We start from the raw sequence: 21,802 nt of genomic DNA, 5'->3' as shown, positions 1-21,802 counted from the left end.
TCCGTACCGTACCACGCATACAACCGACAAGGTACCTACTATTTATTTCCAGACATACACAGGCTCACACCGACCCTGTTATACCACATTACTTAACAACGTTACGTGGTACACGATTTTCCCGTGCGTTTACACGCCAGGCTTTTGCACCCGTTTTTTTCTCCACCCTTCTCTTCGCAACCATAAATCTACCGATGCTTGCAGTTGTATTTCGCCGTGCAGTTAGGTATGCCCATAACGTGAAAGGCCGCAAGTCGGTGGAGTCGTAAAATCGACCATGGCAGTAAAGTTTGCTGGGAAATTATCCAATCTTTGAAAGTCGGAAAAAAAAATAAATAAAATTGACCAACGAAAGATCGAAGTAAGCGACTTGCAGAGACTCTCAGCGTTAGAGGGGAAAACAATTGGACGCGTATTACGGTAACCGAATGGGAATCCGCGACGCGTTTCGACGGTAATTAACCTTGAAGACGAAAAAAGAGCGTGTAAGGTCGAGTGGTCCCATTTAATTCCCGAAACACTCGGCTTTCCAAATACCACCATCATTATCACGATCATCATCATTATCATCGTTCCCAGGCGCTGGTGCAGAGCGGGAGTTTCTCTGGGGGGTAGGTACCGAGGGTTTGGAGCCGGGTACGATAGTAGCGGGATGCGGTGGGATGCGCACGCGGAGAAGAGCCGCAGGAAGTCCTAACTCACGGGGCGAGGGTAAACCGGCTCCAGACCCCCAGGATTCACCCCAACCTCACCCCGCCTCCACCATTAACATTAACCACTGCGCGTAGGTACGGGGTGGGTGTGTTTAGCACGTTCACATATTATCAGGTTATGTACACACCCGTGCACGCACCTATACAGATCGATTCAAAAAAGAGCAACGTCAACATCACGCCTCGTGCCGAAGTCACGCGTGCATCCGCGCTCCCATCGTAGTTACGCTGCACAGACAAGTCATGCTCTTGTATATACGTACATTCCGCCCAAACGTCACACCGCGATCTACAAATATTTAGTATCTAGGGGAAGGTCGATGTCGACGCACCGTGCTTCGCGTTTAAGGTCGTTTAACGGTGAAACTGTGCGATTTGATGAATTTGTTCAGTGTATTTCGATCGAGAGAACTGCAGGAGCGATGGATAGACGTTGTTCCAACTGGGTGGTGCAGCCGAAGATATCGTTCGACATGGAGGTCACTAGGGAGAAAGTGAAGGGAGAGAAATTCTAGGAGGTTTAGTGTATCCTCTGAGTTAATTATCCTGAATTCCGTACTTTGACGACCTAGAATCAGAACATTCGTTTCGTGATCAACATCGTGGAAATGTATATATACTGTAGTGTACAAAGCTTGACGGTCCCGACAGGACTGGTGTCTGGGTTCAAGGTGTACACCCGTTACACTCGGCTCCCCTTTTTGAGGGAGGTGAATCCTGCAGGAGGTGGATTTTCTGCACTGTATCTAGACGTCCTCCTCTCGGCTGAATCCCTGCCATAGAGGAGGAGTAGGGGTCGAGCCCATACAGCAGTCCTCGGGGGATGATCCCGCCTCTAGGTAAGGAATATCTCCTTCGCCGTTGCGGGGAGAGAGAGAAAGAGAGAGAGTTAGAGAGAGAGGGAGAGAGCGAGAGAGGGAGCTGAAACCAGCGAGGGATCCTCTCGGCGCAGACTCCACGATACAGCCAATCGTTGGTCCCGGACTGATAACGGTGCCAAATGTGCGTCCGCCGTTACAAGCTGCAGAACCAAGCGGTGCCGGCGGTCCGTTTTCTCCCCCGCGAGCCTCTGACGCCCCGTCGCCATCGACGGCACCCCCGTTCCCTTCTTCATCCCCGTTTTCTTCGTCGTCTTCTTCTTCTTATTCGGTCCCGCGACTCGAGTAAACCGACGACGTGTGTCCTCCGGGACGTGTTTTCCGCCCTTCCGCCGCGCTAGTTTCTCCTCGATGATCTCTTCTCGCTATTCACCCGAAGACCTCGATACCTGATCGCGCGCTCATCCGCCCCTCAGTTACAACCCCGGTTTACACGGTGAAAGGGTTAACTTGTTGTGAGGCATGCTTGCCTGGTGTGATTAGAAACGTGCACATCCCGTTCCTCCTGGGATCAAATCGTCCGTCGGCATCCATCTGGTATACTTCTAATCACGACACGAGGTCCAGTCTGGATCCCCGCGCAGACGGTGAGTCTTGTTTTCAATTTTTCTAATACATTCTCGACTGCTCGTGGATATACCGACCAAACAAACCCGAAACTTGCCAACTTATTCACCTCCACAGAGGATTTCTTCCGTTGTATGAGTTCACTCTCAAGTTCTTCGATATAAATATGTCAACAAGTCCTCGAGCTCCAGCTCCAGGTTCACTTTCGACCCTCCATCCCAACTTTCGCGTACAATTCTTTGAAGAATCTTCTCTCACAGGTACAGTTAATGAAATAGATTTTCTTTCGCAAATTACATTTCACTAAGCTGCGAGCACCACTAGGTATATAAATAATCGTCAAGTACAAATGCATTCACATACACATAGGAAGTGAAAACGCGTGATCAAATTGCGTAAACAGATACAATCAGGTACCTATATACCTCCTCCACCTATGTGTGCTCTGGAAGTTAAAAGTGTGATTATTTTTTCTATCCACTTGCCATTTGTTCTTGATATTATTATTGTTTTTTTTTTGTATTCTCTTCTTTCACGCGATCTGGATGTGCCACGGTTTTGCATCCGCGTTAACACGCGCGTGGAAATGTAGTAGTGCCAGTTTGTTGTGGCGATGTGCGATATGTGAACGTACACGCATGCAGAGGCGAAGAAGAGGACTTGTATAGACGTGCGGCGGCAAGCGGAGGGGTTTCCGGCGAGCGTTAACGGAGTAACAGAGTGATGTAATGAGGCCCGGAAGCAGTCAATTTGCTAGCCGTGCGGCGAGCGCAGTTGTAAGAGTGCCGCAACCTGGGCGGACCACCGCGCGATTGCGCTTCGTTGGTCTCAAAAGCGCCGACCGTTCTCCAGGTGAATCCTCCGCTAGCGGTGACGTTAACGCCGACGGAAATTTCGGCCCGAGACTAGAAGAGGGGACGGACAAATAATCGGCGGGAATTCCGGAACTTACCGCATCACGATTTTCAAAAGCAATGGAATTCTTTTTCCCTTGGCTTGCGATGGTGATGCGAATAGGCGAAAACTGATCGATCGCACGGACACGTATTTTGCAGGACCCTGCGATCACCGAAGGATTATACCTGGATCGGTGATTAATATGTGCGCGGTGTTCTAAAGTCAACGCGTTTTTTTTTTTTTTTTTAAGTTTTTATTACCTCTTTGAAATTGAAAACATTATGGTGACGACGTTTTACCTGTGGTCGTTTGAAAGTATAAAACGGGTCGCGAAAGTGTCGGATAAAATATAAAATATTCCTCTGTATTAATATACGAATACAGATAGTACGTATAATAGTTTTGTGTTAATATTATAATATTTGTTAGACCGTACAACATCGAGGACTGTGCAACGCTTAGGGTTTCTCATGTATAAGCGGTAATCGCGACGGTTGAATATGACGGGATAAAAATAACTTTGATAAGGATACAAACCGCGGTGCGGACCGGAAGCTTTAATTCCGTAATGGACATCTTTAATTTTATTCGTCGTTGACTGACCGCCAACGGTTATTGCATCATAACAGCCGACTGATAACAACGTTGCGGTCTCAGGCTGCGCGAAAATACACGCTATGCGACAAAGAGTTTAACGTCACGTTGGGAACAAGCTTCCAGCAAGTCCTCGAACAAGGATAATTTTATTTTATAACAGTTTTCAGTGTAAGCTCGAGTGCGCTTCAAACACTTTCAACAAATGCGGTCTCGCGACTTTGGCAGTGTAATCGTGCGTTCATTTGGACCACGAGATATCGGCCACCTTCCGTTCATCTCTGCTTAGAAAGTGGGAAAAGGACACCCTTGCAACCTACACCGCCCGACGCGACGGTGAATTGCAAAGTTCGTATAATGGGATGATTCGACGGAATATACAGTCAGGGGTTGATAATAGCTCTAAAACCGTTCATCCCATCATCGGGTTGGTTTTCAAAACTTCGGACTCGAATGGTTCACATAAAATCTAAAGAAATTTCTGTGATGATTGGTGGGGTAAACTTAACACGTCTGCAGATATGTTAATTGTGACTGGTTATACGAGCGAAGGAGGAATTCAGGGCCGAGAGGAATTGTGAAAAATCAATGAATTAGTGCTACGCTGTACGTGCACAATATACAATACGCTCTTTCACTCTGGAAGGAAATACCTCCTTTGTGAGTGACTTTCGAAATTAAGACTGACTTACGCCGGCGGGGTGGCTTTAGGGTGAAAGACACGTTGTTAACCTCGGTAAATACGCTGCTTTAGCTATCAAACGTGACCTGGTCACGCGACGCTTACTTTTTACTTCATTCCGTTTTATCGTCCGCGCTTCAGTATGCGATGTAGCTCGTCTATACACGCCGACGTGATATCGTCGATCGTCCTTTTGACAAAGACGAGAAGTTATTTTCAGCGATCGTAATTCATCCCATCGTTATTGAGGAACAGCTTGTAATACACTGTATAATTAAACGGACCTTCGAAGAATCGGATCGCGAAACTGAGCCGGGATCAACGATCGAGTGGAGATTCTTCGAATGAGAAGCCAGTTCGTACAGGCTTCGTAGGTATTACTCATATCATACCGTTTTGCTAGTTGCAAAATTGACCGCCAATTTCCACCGTCTGCAGGAAGTTGTCCCTTGTACGTTGAACATGCACACAAATCCAACAACTACACTAGCAGACACGTTATAATGTTGGAACCGCGATGTGCTTCGACTCATGAGTCATGAATTTGCGGTTGTCAGTTATAGTTCGCATGGAATTAATGAACCCAGAAGCTCCTGCAGATACATACTCGCATATAATTACTTCATTATAACAGTTTATATACGCGGCGAGTTCAGGCTATCGAGATTGAGGAACCCTCTGAAACAGAGAAACGAATTGTCGTACCAATACGTGGATGCTTTTCTTCCACGTCGTATCCGAAATGACCGGTCAACTTTTTCCGGCCCATAAAAACGACGCGGATTCCTAAAAATTCACCCTCGAAGTCCACCCCTGGCGCGGAATTGACCGATTATCATGCTCTGACCGAGAGAGTCGGGTCGGGATGAGGGGTCTTGATTTACGTTCCAAGTTCAAGAAACCCGCGGTTGACCTTTGCACAGTCTTTACTTTTTACCCCGGCGTGATTTCAGGGGTGCTGTGGTGATGTACGACAGCACAAGCTGTTCGTACGCAGGGGCGCTAGATCTGAAGGGAGCTGGATCTGGCACGGCAGTCGCCACCGCCGGGTCAGGGGTCAAGCAGGAGAACTGGCCTTATCGGGGTCTCGCCTGTGGAAGCACCTTTCAGCAGCTCAAACAGAGCGTCGAAAAGGCGAAGCAAGCCTTGGCTGATCGAGGCGGCTACCTGGCCGGCGCTTTCTCACCACCACCGAGGGCTAATTCTGCTGCCATATCACCGACCACTTCCATCACCGGTAAGTCTGGAAGGAAACGTATTATCACCATTCCAACCTCAAAATGGCGATTTCGGCGTGATTTCTTGGCTCTGGTGATAAGTAATACTGATCGAAACTCGTGTGGATAAGGTTTTTTGATTCGCGTGTTACGTACGTCTCGTCAAAAAGCCTCATCCATGCTCGTTACGAAATGTACTATTATTTAACGCAAGCATGTTTTACGCGTTTTTCCATGCGTGTTTTCCGTACACAAAGTACTCGTTTTTTATAGGGTAAGTCTGCGAATGCGCATGCGTGGAGTGCGGAAAAAACTACTTTTTAGTCCTAGGAGTTGAAAGTGGTGTTTTCTGTACCGCGAGCATGCGCTGTCGCGAATAAATCTGTCACTACGCGACCGTAACCTCAATTTTGTGCTACGTGGAAAAAACGTGTAACATACTCTTATTATATAAAGAATAATCTGCTAGAAGGAGGCAACGGTTTTATTGCCTCGCGTATTTGAAATATTCGTCTTCGACTCACTTACGACTGTTATTGCAAAACTTACGCCCGGTCCGAAAAGACCGAGCTTGCTTCCTTGTTACGCAATATACTATTTATTTTATTTTTACTCGCTTAGAAAAATGGATGATGGAAATTGACCTCAACCTTCCTTCAGCTGTTTATAAATACTACAGCGTGTAGACTATAAAAATGTTAAAAACTACTAAATTTTGAGGATAACTGAAACCATAAATTAGGGCTGAGGCATGCGCCAAGTTTTTTTTATCTGTGTACTCGTATTTTTCATGGTATAGAGAAATATTGCTTTGCGTAGAACTCGAAGATTATATTATAATTTATGAGTTGACTGCTCTGAAGTTTGCAGAATTTAATCCCACTGCGTGAGCTTTTTTGAAAAATTTGATTTTTCAAGATTCAGAATATACGAAGCTTTGATTTCGGTTCATTGACCATTCGCAATTGAGGAGAAATCGATGAACTATTTTCACAATTTTTAAATAGTATGAAATTTCATTTCGCAACTGTTGGAATCTCTGAAGATGACTCTTCGGAAAACAATTTTCCATTTTACGAACTGTCCGAATTTGGATAACAGAATATACTCTAATCTTAATTAAAAAAATTGATTCTTTGCAAATAGGTATAATAAGTCTACCGAAAATATTTTCCACGAACATTACGAAATATTTTCACCAAAATTACTTCTATCCTGAAAAGTTTTGTACAAGGAGAAAAGATTGCAAATTTCGCTATTTCAAATAACAATACCAATGAAAAAAGAAACGAAGTCCTGTCAAATACTAGAATTTCGTTAGGAACAAACAAAACTCGGTGAATAATTAACCGAGATTATTGTGTTTAACCGAGATTAGCTGTATAAACGAAAGTTTATATACATAACATCCGTACAAGTTTTACCGACGAATATAAAACAGTCTTTATAAATAATATAAACGGCTCGCGACGTCTGTCGATGTAAGTTTGGACGTTCAAACTCTGCAACGATCATCACAAAAGCAGAAACAAATCGGAGGATTCGACTTTGAAAATGGGCGGGAAAATATGATGCACGTATAATATATTATATTCGATAAAATTTCTTTCTCCAATCTCCATGAGCTAAACGAACTTATAAATCGGTCTGTCGTGTAGTGAAAACAAAGGGCAAATTCTGCGGAGCAATCTGCGTTTAGGTCGAGATACATTTTTTTCGATCGGTTTCTCGTCCTTTTTTTTTCCTCGCTTTTGCGGTAACGGTTATGGCAAGATGGTGGGTCGATCATGGCGGCGAGGCTGCAGGGAATGTCGGCGACGAAACGTCGGGGTGTGGTTTGGGGCTAGCTGTGCCCGTTTCCATGACAACCGACCGCCCTCCGACCCCTTCAGGGGCGAAAACCACCCCTGGGGAAGGCCGGATGCTGCCTTGAGCATCCCGCCGCGGCTATCTCTTCGCAGCTTCGCTCCGTTCTCCCTTTTAGGTATAAACCTTCCATCCCGAACCGGCCAGGGTTCTTTCAAACGAATCACGTAGTACAGCTACAGCGAAAAGTTTCGCCTCACCCTGCGCGAACCGCGTTTTTCCCTTATTATACATATTCACCAAAAACAAAACCGACCCTCTTTATTTATTTTGCAATACCTACGCATGGAATTTATTTTTACGAAGAGACGCGGTATCCGTTATTACTAGGGATGGTACAAAAGTTCTACCGCGTATTTTAGAATTGTGAAACTCTGCAGGTAATGGTACCAGTTATTTCCCTGTCCCGATTATTGACATCTTTTTGGTTCTCTCAGTTTCATCCTTAGTTACAAGATTACCGAAAAATAAATCTGTAGTGTTTAACCCTGAGAAATTCACAATTTGTGACGTCAATCTATAATTTTGGAAAATATTAAATATGCTATTTAAATAGTACAACCATGAAAATTTGAGACTGATCAGCTTGGAGCTTATCACAGAGATAATGTGTCCATTCATGGATCACGTTTATACATGAGGAACTGCGATATTGATTTAAAATGTAGGGCATATATATATATATATCGAGGTTGAAGTATTTTGGCTAATTTCTATTTAACCCTTTCAAAAATGTCAATTTCAAAATCAAATTTCCCAATCGAATGAAAAGTTGACTTGGAAAAATTCAAGTTATCATTGCTTTATCTCCTGCAACTTTAAGAAATAAAGAAAAGTATAGGTGAAAACGATTTGTCGTCACGCAATATTACGTCCCATCATCTGTAAACGCAGTGCCGTCGGTCAGGTTTCTCTGCATAATGTATAACTAACGTGGATCGGTCTTGTTTGCATTGGTAATTGATGTTTGACAAGAACGCGCACGGTTGTATATTCGCGTTGACTATCGTGTTTGTTCGTGGCAACGACACGTGGCCTTGTCCCCAGTAGCACGATAGATTTCAATTTTTCAAGCCAAAGTCACACGCGTCTGCATGTATATGAAAGGCTCACCTCACATATCTAAATAGTACGTATATATATGTCCTAATTTTTAACAACGTTGAGTAAAAAAGAATCCGCATTTCTCTCTACTTTTCTCATTGCTTTTAAACGCGCCTGTGTCATAAAATATATAATAGGTATACGCTTTGCACAAACACGAAGGGAAAAGAAGCTTGGACCAAAGTAGATATATGTATGTACAGAGGGGATTTTCGGCCAATCTGCCTTACCATGCGAGCGGAGGCTGCAGGTGAGACACACCTTGCAGCCCCTGCTCGTATGGTAAAGCAGATTGGCCCAGAACACACCCCTCCCCCCCATATATCGACTAACCAATAAAATAGATTTGGTTGGAGTTCATTCACCTCAATCTAGTATCCCTTATTTATTCCAAATACGATGACTTCAATTCAACAATTTCGATTCAGTTAGTTTGTCAAAATGATTTAGTGAAGCGAATTCCTTGATTCAAACAAAGCTTTTCTTATGGGTGAAACCCACAAAAATTTGAGTGAACAGAATTATAAATGACATTATTCGGAGAATACGTTTTGTACGCTGGAATAACTCTAATGTTCAATCAATGCAAAAGAGTTTTGTACCGACAAATTTAATTATCTGATTTTAACCATTGATCTCTCGACTCAAGGAAACATGAATCAGAAGAAGCTCAATTTGTTTTCATACAGCATTTGATATTTTTAAAACGAAAAGTTTAAGGTGCGTTCAATCAATTTTCTCCTAGTCATTTCAATCACAGATTTTCTTGATACAACATTCACATCATGGCAAGAAACTCACGCCGTGTTATCCTGATTAAATTGATAGTCAGCATCGTCATTCAAAGGCTTGATTTAGTTCTATATCAAGTTGTAACAAGTATTTTGTCCGACAAAAGTATTTTGTTCAATTAAGTAAATATTGTGTTCAGTGTATTTGACCATAGCATTTAATTGAATCAAACGAATGCGACTTGACGCAAATAGTCCTTTACCACCGTGTAATTTGTTCTTCACGATCTTTGGCAGTTGCAGTAATATACAGAAAAATTCTTTTGCGGTAAGAATTTACCGGTTAAACGACGCGTGACCGCAGTAAAACTGCACAAATTGCACGAAATGCAACGATTCGGATTCTGCACCGCTTCGCCCGCAGTTAACCCCTTCGGAAGAGTTTATGCCGTTAGTTTTCGGCTCGTTGAGTCCGTTGTGAAAAACACGCGTTAACAACGGGCCGCTGTCTAGGTGCGAGATAAATTTCTTTTCGGATTAAACGAGGCGGTTATGCACTCGCGATTCAGTACCTTTTACATGTACAATACATGTAACTTAATACGTGTGCCATGAAACAAAGCGAAGTATGAAATTCCCTCGCGTGTCGTTGATTGCCCATAAACCGAGGGTAGGGGTGTACGAAGAATATGAACCCAACGCCTGTACGGTTAGTTTTATGCCAAATTTATTTCCAGAAATTTAACACCTCGAAGTTAAAAAAAAAAAAAAAAAAAAAACCAGCTTGTTAAATGACTTTACAGAGAAAGTATATTTCTTCAATTTATCAAATCACCATCAAATTCAGTTAAAGTAAATCTTTTCAAATAAAGCGAGTATCTTTTACGCATTTTTTCCATACGTGTTGTCCGTGCACAAAGTACCCGATTCTATAACGGTAGAGTGAGTCTGCGAATGCGCATGCGTGGGGTACGAAAAATACTACTTTTCGGTCCTAGGAGTTGAAAGTGGTGTCTTCTGACCGCGCGCATGCGCTGTCGCGAACAAATCTTGACATTACGCGACTCTAACCTCAATTTCGTGCTTCGTGGAAAAAACGCGTAACATACTCTTGTTTTATAAAGAATCGTGTGCAAAAAGGAGGTGACGGTATTTTCGCCTCGCGTGTTTGCGATAATTGTCTTCAACTGACCTACGACTCATATTGCAAATTTACGCTCGGCCCAAAAACACCTAGTTTACCTTCTTGTTACACAACACCCTACTTTCATCTGAAGCAATGTTCCAGAACATTGATCGGGGTTGTTTCATACCGCCACATTTATTTTCGTAAACAAAACATTTCTTTTGTGCATATTTGATCGCGATACTAGGTAAATGGAATACATTTTTTTCGTTTATACGAGAATTAAGTTTTCAACGCATTCGCTTGGTATAATAAGAGATGAAATATACTCATGAAAAAAAATAACTAGCATGGGGAGGGTATATTTGAGAATGATACATGCGAATAACATCATATGCATTCACATTGATATGCATTTTACATATTATATATAGTATAATAGTCAGAGGGAATAAATCCTGACGATGATTATCATTGTTATTATTATTCGTCCAGTGGCGATTTGCGCGTTATATCTTCGCGAAATCTCTCTCTCTCTCTCTCTCTCTTTCTCTCTCGCTCGCTTTCTCTTCGCCGGGGTGTTTCATCCCTCCTCCGAGTCCCAGCGAAGGGTGCAGCAGGGTGAATCCAGGGTGACCCGGGGCAGTCGAGGGTGGCCGCGACGCGTTGATAATTGCCGGTATCGGTTAACCCGGGCCTCTGCCACCCTTCCCCCGCCCTCATTCCTCATCCGTGATACCCGCAGGTCTCGCAGAGACCCGCAACATTTTCCTTCCCCACACCGCCCCTCATCCCCTCATCATCTCACTCTCACCCTTCGCTTCCGCAACCACCGACTATCGCTCCAGGGAAACAAATTCTGTTTCTAATTCATCCTTGGATTGTGTCCAGCGGGATCAAAAACCGAGAAAAGATTTTTCGATCCTCCTGTGACTGGTCTTTGTGCAGTTTTTGAAAACAGGTTCGCGGTGCGAAGAGAAAATAATCGATCTGAAAATTAATTACTTATACAGATGCAGAATTATCGAGGTGAAAAAAAGAGACTTTGAATCTAATTGACAAATCGGGGATCGGTGTAGGCCAAAAGTTCGCAGAAATATTTCTGATGCGAATGTAAAAATGTATGGATGCGTGACCAACGGCCAAATCCTCAAAATTTGTGATTTAGAAATCAGTACAGGTTTCAACTGATCACCATTCTCAAAACTAGAATTACCAAAATTCAGACGAAACTATTTCTATCAAGATCAGTCAAAATGACTGGTCTTTAAAAAATACTTAATGATTAAAAAATTTCATAACATATTGACATAAACAATTTCGATTAATACGATTTATTCAAGACCAGTCAATTTTACTGGTCCGGTAGTTCTAGCGTTAACTAAATCCTCGATTTTGCACTCCATAAATTTGCCTCATATTGAATACATATTTTCGTTCAGAATTGTGTATATATTTGTATGCACGAGTAAATTTTTATCTGCTTTGTGTGTATGAAAAAAAATTCAAATATCAAAAATTCCAAAAAACGCTTCATGCTGTATGTGTACCTACAACAAAAACAAGTGATTTCACTTACATAGATCAGAGGAACGATCAAAGGACGAAGGACGTTAAACGATGCTTAAAAGTGACCCCGATCCTCTGCAGGACCCCAAGCCTGAAAATCAGATATGGGGTCTTTTGAAAAATATGATTGATTTTTGGTGGAGAGGGTTGCATATTATTCTGGGGTGTTTAACTAAAATAACTGCTGATTAGATGAGATGTGTTTTAAAAAAAACAAAAAATAGGAACAAACATGGTTATTCCCTGGACAAGCAGATTTCACTATCAATACAATGATTCTAAGAAAATTTGTAGCGACATTCGATATTCGGCAAGTTTAACTAAATGGGTTTGCTCGTACACTTGGAGCCAATGAATCTGAGACGGCTAATTTTTTACACTAGACAGTTACGTTGGCAACACAGAGAAACCTACAGCGCCACAGTCGGTTGAGCGCGAAACAAACTCAATCTCAATAAACATAACATAACTCGCGGGGATAATGACTTGTTGGATCGCACGTCATTTTCGACCTTTTCGACGATTCACCGGTCATGGGTTATGTTTTGTTTATTGAGATTGGGTTTGTTTCGCGCTCGGCCGACTGTGGCGCTGTAGGTTTCTCTGTGTTGCCAACATAATTGTCTAGTGTAAAAAATTATCCGTATCAGATTCATTGTCCCCTTGCTTTGACTCACAGGTGTACCAGCACTATAAAGTTTGCTGGTTGACCGAATTACTTTTTTCCGAATTTGACGCGGAGACCTTTGTACGTAACTTACAGTAGACGGTTCGAAATGCGGTGCGTCGTGGACGTAAGACGAACGTGGGGCAAAAGTAACGCGGGGGGCGGTCCGTGACTAATCATGATAGTTCCGCCCGGGAACGGCTGGGACACACGACTCTCGAGGTTCCGGTTCCGGCGCGTGCCGGTTCTCCCCCTGCCGGCCTGCGGGAGGCACACTCCCAAGCAATTATTACGCGATGCACAAAGCTCCGCCGTGCCGTGACGAAATAGCCGCTCGCGGGATCGACGCGGAATCAAAGAGCCGATCGGAGAACGAAACTCGGAGACCGGAACGCGGACCCTGTGAGTGCAGCAGCGCTATCTCTCCCGCTGATCTGACACCCCCAAACTCTCCGGCGATCATTATTCACCCGCCAACAAAATGCACCTCGTTATCCCCCGGAATATGCGCCTTGCACGTGTAAGTCAGCTATGCGTGTATATATGTATAAGGTACGTTGTACGGGGTGGTTCAGGTATTTGTATGTACACGTTAGGGTTGTTTTTGAATTCTTATCATCCCAGGGGCTTAAATATTATCAAATTGATAGAAAAAAAATTTCCTGAAAATTTCGCTCTTTATGTCAACTCTAAGATAGTCCGCTTCGCGATCGAAGTATCTCATGGAAATAACATGGGAAGGACTTTTTTTAATCTTTGAAGTTTTATAAGCCGTTAACGAATTTACTGACGATATTGGAAAATATATATTTCTGTAGAGAATTGGAGGTTCTACACTAAAGTTCTGATGCATAAAATTCGTAAATGAAAGCGCTCGTATGTTAATTAAGGTTCAAAGTTTATTTTATATAAAACGATCATTCTGTCAAGTATAGCTTCGAAATGAACAATCGTGTTGTAAAATATATTGCATATTTCTTTTAGGTTACAAAATTTGAAAAGAGATTTATTTAATTACATTATTCTACAATAGAATCTCATTATATAATAAACGAATATCTAAAATTATTGTCTACTAATAGTATCGATCGATGTAACTCTAGAAAAATTTGAATACTTCTAGTCTTGGTTGATAATGTAACCTGGTTACAATACTTTACAAAAATGTTTATTTTGCAATATCGTCAGTGCATTCGTCAACGACTCATAAGATTTCGAAGAACAAAAAACGCTTAGCCCTAAATGATCCATATTATGCTAAACTGTTTAGTTTAGCTGTAGGCATTTATAATTATGAGAAAACATGCAGTTAAGCCCTTGTCCAAATTCCAAGATATCTGAAACTTCATTTGTGCAAACATGGCGTACGATGCTTCAGAACATGTCGAAAATTCAAAATCGTCTGCAACAAGTGTACTGTACGTATCAGAATTTTCAGTCTTGCAATTCAAATCGGAAACAAAAAGAAAACGTCGTAAGTTCCAGGTTTTGTAAAGAGGTTTATCTCTGAATTCGTTGAGATTCTAGAAGCACTTCCGTATACATAATGCAAAAAACAAACGCGATAATATTTTCAACATATTTTTTCAACATCCCAAAAAGATTTTCCTAACCTAACTGGATCAATTTAGCGGTAGATCTCGGTTGATCTATTGAAAAACTCTGAACAAAAGCCTGTCTAAAAGATTTCCAAGTCAGAAGTTATATTTAACCAGATCATTCACCCCTAACCTAAAAAAGCTGCGTTCCGTACCCTTGGCCGCTAATTATTATCACCGAAAATTAAGGCTTTATATTTAACCGGCGTTGACTCGAAAGATCACGACTTGACCGACGGCCACCCTGCTATCCGAGGGTTTGTTTTCGACACCTTCCGAGATCCAATCAATAATCGGGCATACGGCTCGTTGGCTGCAATTTACCCCGCAGTGTTTCCGCAGCTGCGAGTAGATGGCGCTTCCCGTGTTTCCACCCTTGTTTTAGTTCCCGCATCGAACACCAGATGCTCCCGCGACGCCGGCGCTGCTTCATCTTTTAGTCACACGTCCGATTGTATCGGATTCATTTTTCATACCTTGACTCTACGCTGCTTGATTGCTTTTGTTCTTACTTGAGAAAGCACCATCTCAAGACCAACGTCATGTGCAAAAACAGGACTTTTAAACTATATCATTGCGAGAATAGACTTGTTCCTAATATTCCCTCGATAAATTCACCACGATTTAACCGATTCGTAAATTCTACTGTATACGGTACAGTAGCTACAAAAGCTTTTTCCACTTCTCCATGTACATATAACGCCGATATAAACTAACAACTCAAGTTTCCTTATTATTCTCATAAAATTGCAGTTATCAAATAATATCTGAAAATTTAAATTCCTAACTCATTGTCAGACGGGGAACGTTTGCCTGGAAACAAACAACGCGGCACATAAATGGCATCGATGAAACCCAGCCGCATGTTTATATTACCAATTAATTTCTCGCCTGGGTGTATAAAAAATATCCGAAAACCCCAGAGACCTGCGAGACAAAATTTTTATTCCAAAATGTATACCAAGGTGATGATCGAGGCCCCGTTTTAATTGCCCGGTAATCCTCCTCGTCTAGTCGTCCAGCTTTTCGACCCCCAGATCTAAAGTGCTGCACATCCGGAGTCGAAGGTGGCACTCAATTCTTATCCGTCGTGACTCGGCAAGATTTCCTCCCCGACTGTGTACGTACGTATGTATGTATGTATAATCGCGACGTGTCGTTAGTACGTACACAGAGGATCCCTGGACGTCTCGGTAATCGATGATTTGTCGCGACGGGGGCTCGACGGCTGCAGAAAGTCATTAGCTAGTTAATCATGCGTTATCGTGCGTGCTTAATGTTGCGTCAATGAGGGAGGAGTGAGCGAATAAACTCGCCGCCGAGTTCTTTGCTCCAACTGCACAGGGGCGGGGGGGGGGGGGGGGGGGGGATGAAGGTTGAAGTATATACGCGGCCAGCTACCCCTACGATGCATGCACCCGGAGCTTCTTGGCGCGCAGTCAATATTGTTGGCGTTCAATGCAGCGTGAGCAGTCAAGCAACAGATCACTGCTACAACTCCTCCTCCTCTTTCTCCTCCACCTTCACCACCGCGTTGCCAAAGGGCAATGGCGAAAAGGGTGGGGGGGTGAGGGCCCTATTCGTGAGCCGTGCAACCCTCAGCCAGAAGCTAACGCGATCACGATCAGTAGCTCTTTTCTTCGGCTATTCCTGTAACACGCGTTCGTGACCTTATACATACATGTGTTATAGGTATGTATTATAAAAAAAAAAAAAAAAAAAAAGAGAGAAATTTGGTGCTTGAGAACGTAGAATTTGCGAATAAAATCATGATTATATCAGAATGGCTCTGGTTTTTATGTTATTTTAGTATCGAAAGAGGGGGTGGTTCCTAGTACAATCATGATTTCATTCGTAAATTCTAGGTTTTCGAACACCAAAATTTACGGAAAATATCAGGGCGATAGCAAAATTGTTTTTTTAACCTTTCGTGGTCGCACTGGTTTATGTTCCTCCCCAGAATCCATGTATTTCTTATGGGACGACAAGTAAGTGCGACCGCGAAGGGTTGAAAGAAAACAAAAATTTTCAATGTAAATATTGCATTTTTGAGACATATATGAAAATTTCGATAAAACAAATAACTACAGCCAATTTTGATAAACTACGTTTACTCCTAGGGTCGTTGACATCAAATCTTACTAAAATCACTCAGATATCGAGAGCAACAAAAACCACTGTTGACCAGTGTAATACATGTATGCACCTATGTATGTACGACGTACGAATCTTCGATACTCTTTTCATCCCTTTATTCTGAAAGAATTGCAATACGCGTGTCGCTCGGTTTCGGCGATTTTTCTTCTGCACGATGCGTTTAAAACTTTTCTAGCAAGTTCCGAACCGAGGAATAAACTACGTCTCGGGCCAGGAGGGTTGTATAAGAATAACGTCAAATAAGTTGTCTTTCGTTTTGCTCTCGTCTAGGCACTTATTCAACCCTCGTCTCTGACCTTGTTTATTTTTATCTTTATTTTTTATTCTCTTCGTTTCTTTATCTTTTTTTTTTTTTCTCCATTTCAAAGTCAAATGTCAGAAAACGATATTGACTTTCGTCAAGACTTATCTGCAGGTAGGTGTCGACGTCTTTTGGCACTGGTCAGAGCTTCTCAAATTACAGTTATCGAATATCCAAGACATTCGGTTCGTTGTGCAGATATCGGAATACTTCGACCCTTTTCAAATTACAAGAAGATCGGAGAGTGTATACTCGTGTAAATTGTTCTCTAACCTTCGACGGATGAAAGAAGACAAAAAAAGAAAAAAAAGAAAATGGGAAGTTATAATCGATCAGCGAATAAGGGAAACCTCCGGATGCGATAAAACGAAGGTACGAAAATTTCAAAGAAAAACGTACATAAAACTCACGGTTCTATTTCGATTTACGAATCGCACCTATTTCTCGACTTCGAGGTGTACCCGCAAGATGCATGGGGAAGGGGGGAAGGGGAGAGGGGTCCGTTGAAAATTTCAGCAGGGGTTCGGTTGTCGACGGGGGCACGTGTGAGGGATTTGCCGGTCGAGGGAAGGGGAGGGAGGATAGGACCAGCGGCGACGACCGGTGTTTGCGGCGTCCGCCGCCGACAAAAAGGCGAGAGAATTTCCTGAAATCCTTTCTGAGGGGCTGATTGCCATCATTACCGTGGAGTGGGCGGGAGTCGGGAGTCCGGAGCGGCGGCAGAGCTCAGGGAGCAGTTGGGGCGCCCGGTGAGTGGAGGACAATCAGCGGTATTCAGCGCCAACGACGCCGACCGAGGCCTCCTCGACTACGAGAGGAGAGAGGAGAGAGCGAGAGGGAGGGAGGGAGGGAGGGAGAGGGAGGGAGGAGAGCGGAGGAAAAAGGGAGACGGAGAGAATCGATCCATCCGCCGCACGGCTATGTACGGCCAAAGGACGACCGCGACGTAAGTCAACGTCTTCGTCGGCTCTCCCTCTCGCCCTCTTTTTTTTTCACCCCCTGTTTCATCCTAGAACCAGAGGATATGTTATACCTGTGTAACGGTACATGATATAGCTATTTATAGTGGGTAGGGGTGAAAAACTAGTGTTGCTGATTGGTAGAAGAATCGGAATGTCGAATTTTAATAGACGCGAAAATGTTAATCGTGGAATTTAAAAATTTGGAACGCTCAGGTTCGAAGAATTGAAAATATAGTTAGTTGAAGTACGGATAGATAAAGTACGGAAAGGGCAAAACATGGAACAGTGAAATTGAGAATCTTATCGAGAGGGATTCTGACGATTCTATCGTTTGGCATTCTATGTTCTGACCTTTTTCATGGTTTACTACGCTATACTTTGACTTTCAAGATTTTCGGAATTCTGTATATCTAGTTTTAGCTTTTTTCAAAATTCGATACTGCGGCTTTTCGATTTTTTCATCTTTCTATATTTTTACCCATACCCATTTACAGTGGACCAGGTGAATTATCGTTGAAAACTGGATTTTTATCTTCAAATTTTTCAAACTTTTCGTACAAGATTGTTTTATTAGACTGAATTTAACCTGAATATATATACATATATATATATATGTATGTATACCAGTTACTATTGAATGGCAAAACTCTGCCAAAGGTAGCGAAAATTACTCACTTTCGGAGTAAAGACTGCACAAGATATTTATTATCTGTTATACATGTTTAGTCTTTCTTTTCGTTATCTCAGCTTTCCAATCTCGAAATTTAAATATTTATGACTGACAGGTTGTTACTGTTTAATTAAGTAAAATTTTGATATCAATCACTCTCAGACAGATTCTTCCCACTTAAAAATCCTCCGAAGTTTTATTATTTCTTTCTGTACACTCCGGATTCAATTTATAGTAAAATTTTTTCGAGATTTGTAACTTTTGAAAATCGTATATTTGCACGGAAACATTCTATCAATATTGAAATAGGTTTTCCGGTGGAATAAATTGTTGAGAATTTCGTTTTCAACCATACGTTACAACGGGTTTTAAAATCCTTCTAAAACCTGCAAATAACCAGTTTTGTAATGTGTATCCTGTAACATTTTTCACAGAATCAACTATCTTTATTGAAAAATACTTGTCAGATGATTTGAAAAGTAAAAAATTTTCGCGTCCATTAATTCCAACGATTTATTTAACCGTTCCAAACAAACGAACGACAAGAATATGATTTCCGTGGTGCCAAAATTTAATGATGAATTTCGTATTTTCGAGTCGAAATATACAAAAATTAAAGAGTGCTAAAAATTGATATTTCGATTATTTTACAAGATATTTATTACTACACAAACATTGTTATACGGCTGCCAATCTCATGATGAAAAAAGGCGTATTTCGAATTACCGTTAAAAGCGCTTTTATCTCCCTAAGGAAGACGAAACTGAAAATTTATTATTCTTCAAATTCTCATCATTTCGGTTCAAATATTAAGAACATATGGTCAAATTGCCATTTAGCTGACGATTTCAATTTTGTGGAACAAAACAGGATAGAAAGATCAAATACTGCAGTTGATAAAGAAAAAACCAAAAAAAAAAAGGAAGAAACTAAAACATACAAAACACGCCTATCACACCCCATGATGACCCTAAATTCGGATTTGCGGGGTTGAATCGCGTCGCGACGATCAGCTTACAATACTGTGGGAGTCCTTCGGAATTCCTGCACGGCCGTGGAACGGAATGCGGATACCCTCCTCCGAGTGATAAACATGCAAGGTATTCCAGATGCAGACGCGTCGACGGTGGGCAGGTTCCAGAGTCGAATCGTCGAGGCGAGCCGGGTTTCCGCGCGGTGGCGGCGGCTGATCGATGTGTCGCCATGACGACGCTTCCGTCGGGAGTCGGCAGCCACCCCCGGGGGGCCGCTTAGGTGCCCGACGGGCCGTCGCTGATCTCTCCGGGGGTAACGAAGCACCGTGAGGAATTCGGAACTTCACCTCACTTCAGCGGACCCGCGAGGAGGAAAAAGAAGCAGGCCTATATCGCACGACGTGCCGCGAAGAGGGCCCTTCTCCTGCCTCCGCGATCTCGACGAGGAGGAGATCAAAGACCGGAAGTATCCGGTTCCTGATCGCTTCACGCTCCCGGAACCAAAGACCCGGGGGTCGCCTTCCGAGGCGTTGAAACCCGCGGCGAAGACGCCTAGCGGATCTCCGGATGGGTCTCGTCTCTTCTCCGATCAGACTTCGTCGTTTGTCATCATTTTTTTCATCAAGGCTAATTCGCGTCTTCGGTTATAGGCGGACTACGTTTTTGATGAAACTTTGTTACACTGATAATGATACTGGAGTATTGACCTCGATTTTTTATTGCTAAGATAATTCTGGGATATGTGGGTCGTTGAATAAAAAATGCGGTAGGCTACTTTTCGATGTTTCGACCGCAGTTGTGGATCATCCTTAGAGGAACTGTTTATTTCTGTACACAAGGGCAAACCAATTTTTTTTGCATTCAAGTTCAACCGTAACACAGAATATAATCCAAGCCATTTTTCTTAAACGAAAGGAAAAGTAAAAATATGTATACAAGTCATGTCGTTTGTAGACTACATGAATTGAATTCCAGCGTAAAAATCAGTGCAAAGTTTATTTCACTGATATTACGGTGACTGTTGACAAGAAAAATCATTCTAGAAATGAGGATTTTGATACATTTCAATCGGAGAAATGTCTCGTTGAACTTTTACAAATCTTTGAATTATAGTTTCTCTCAATTGATCAGAGTTCTATTCGTTTTACAACATTTATAGCATTTTTATTCTTTGGTGCCTACAATTTTTGTGGCATCATTACATAGGTTTGAAATAATTTTTTAATACCAGTAAAACTCTATTGAACTTGATAAAATTATTCACTTCCACGTTTATTGAACATGGAACGAAGTTTTCTTCGTGTAGGCAAAAGAAAATGAAACTATACTTTAGAATCAAACGATCACGATTTTTACCATAGGATATACAAAAACCAAGAAAAGGGTAAAATAAATAATAACATGAAAAAATCACCGAAATTAAAACGAGAACAAAAATATGTAACAGCGTATCAAAATGGTGATACACATTTGTTAGTTCATAAATCCAAAGTTCTGCGTATGAAAAATTTCATGTTTCACATCATTTGGTCAAAGGTAATGAAACGATTAGCGGTGAGAAAATTGGTGGACCAGATGACTGAGAAATCGAAGGTATCTTATTTAACTTTGACTTCACTTCGGAATAATCTGCGCCCTGCGGTACAATAAGCGCATGCTATGAAGAAGAAAAACAAAAAAAAAAAAAAATATCGTGCTTAAAAAATGTAGAGTCTTGAAACGGAGTCGACACTTGTGATAAAGTGTCACGAATTTGTTGACACATCCCACCGCTGACACCATTTTCGATAAATAAGCGTACACGTGCTTAAAAAATACGGTAAAGAAAAAAAAAAATTGACAACCGGCAGAGTATTTCTGCACAGCTATACACGACGAAACGAAATGAAATCAGATATTAATGAGTACACCGTATTTCATACGACATAACAGCACGCGACGTAAGCCCGTTGAATATTTGCCATGAGAGATTGAAGGAGGCGGAGGGGTTTCCCCGCGTGACGTAAATAATCATTTATTGATTAACTGTTTGGCTGCGCAAGTTGAGTTAACTATGGCTAATCTCTGATTTGCAACGCCTCCCCCTCTCCTCGCCTCCTGGGGTGGGAAGTGGCGCAGGGTGGGCCGGGGGACGGCAGTCCTTCGCGTAGTTTTCGCCCCAGCACCCTTCCACGGCGCTAACACGGAATTAATATCTCGCGAGTTAGCAGCCCCCATTCCCATCCCCGTCCCCCTCCACCCCCCCAACGACTACCGCCCGACGGCCCCAAAACGGAAATGAGCGCGCGGATGCCTCTACTGCCTCTCGTCTGTCCTCGTCCTCGGCCGCCTCCACTTCGTTCTCCTTCTCATTGCTATCCAAGGTTTCGTTCAATGCCAAAAGAATTAACTGTCATCATCAACCTGCGCACGCACACCTGAAATTACCTCTTGGACTCGTTTTCACTATGGTTCAAGAATTTTTCTTACGATGTTACAATCCCGCGAAGAGCGTTTTAACCTTTCGCAAAACTGGAATTTGAACTTTGA

The 21,802-nt window shown here is 42.4% G+C and overlaps 1 protein-coding gene across 9 annotated transcripts in view; it reads left to right on the top strand.

Moving 5' to 3' along the window:
- The first annotated feature begins 1,750 nt into the window (after positions 1 to 1,750).
- Positions 1,751 to 21,802, top strand: part of LOC124298982 (transcriptional regulator ERG homolog) — a 47,563-nt gene continuing 27,511 nt past the window's right edge. For 3 of the 9 annotated variants that reach the window (XM_046751752.1, XM_046751743.1, XM_046751742.1), the window contains exons 1-2: positions 4,316 to 4,701; positions 5,285 to 5,568. In XM_046751752.1, coding sequence (XP_046607708.1) covers positions 4,676 to 4,701; positions 5,285 to 5,568 — 310 coding nt within the window. In that variant the 5' untranslated portion in view covers positions 4,316 to 4,675. The other 6 variants (XM_046751748.1, XM_046751747.1, XM_046751746.1 and 3 more) reach the window with 6 other exon arrangements.

This window comes from Neodiprion virginianus, chromosome 2 (genome assembly GCF_021901495.1).
Source record: "Neodiprion virginianus isolate iyNeoVirg1 chromosome 2, iyNeoVirg1.1, whole genome shotgun sequence".
Taxonomy (NCBI): Eukaryota; Metazoa; Arthropoda; class Insecta; order Hymenoptera; family Diprionidae; genus Neodiprion; species Neodiprion virginianus.
This window is presented reverse-complemented; position numbering and strand designations above follow the sequence as displayed.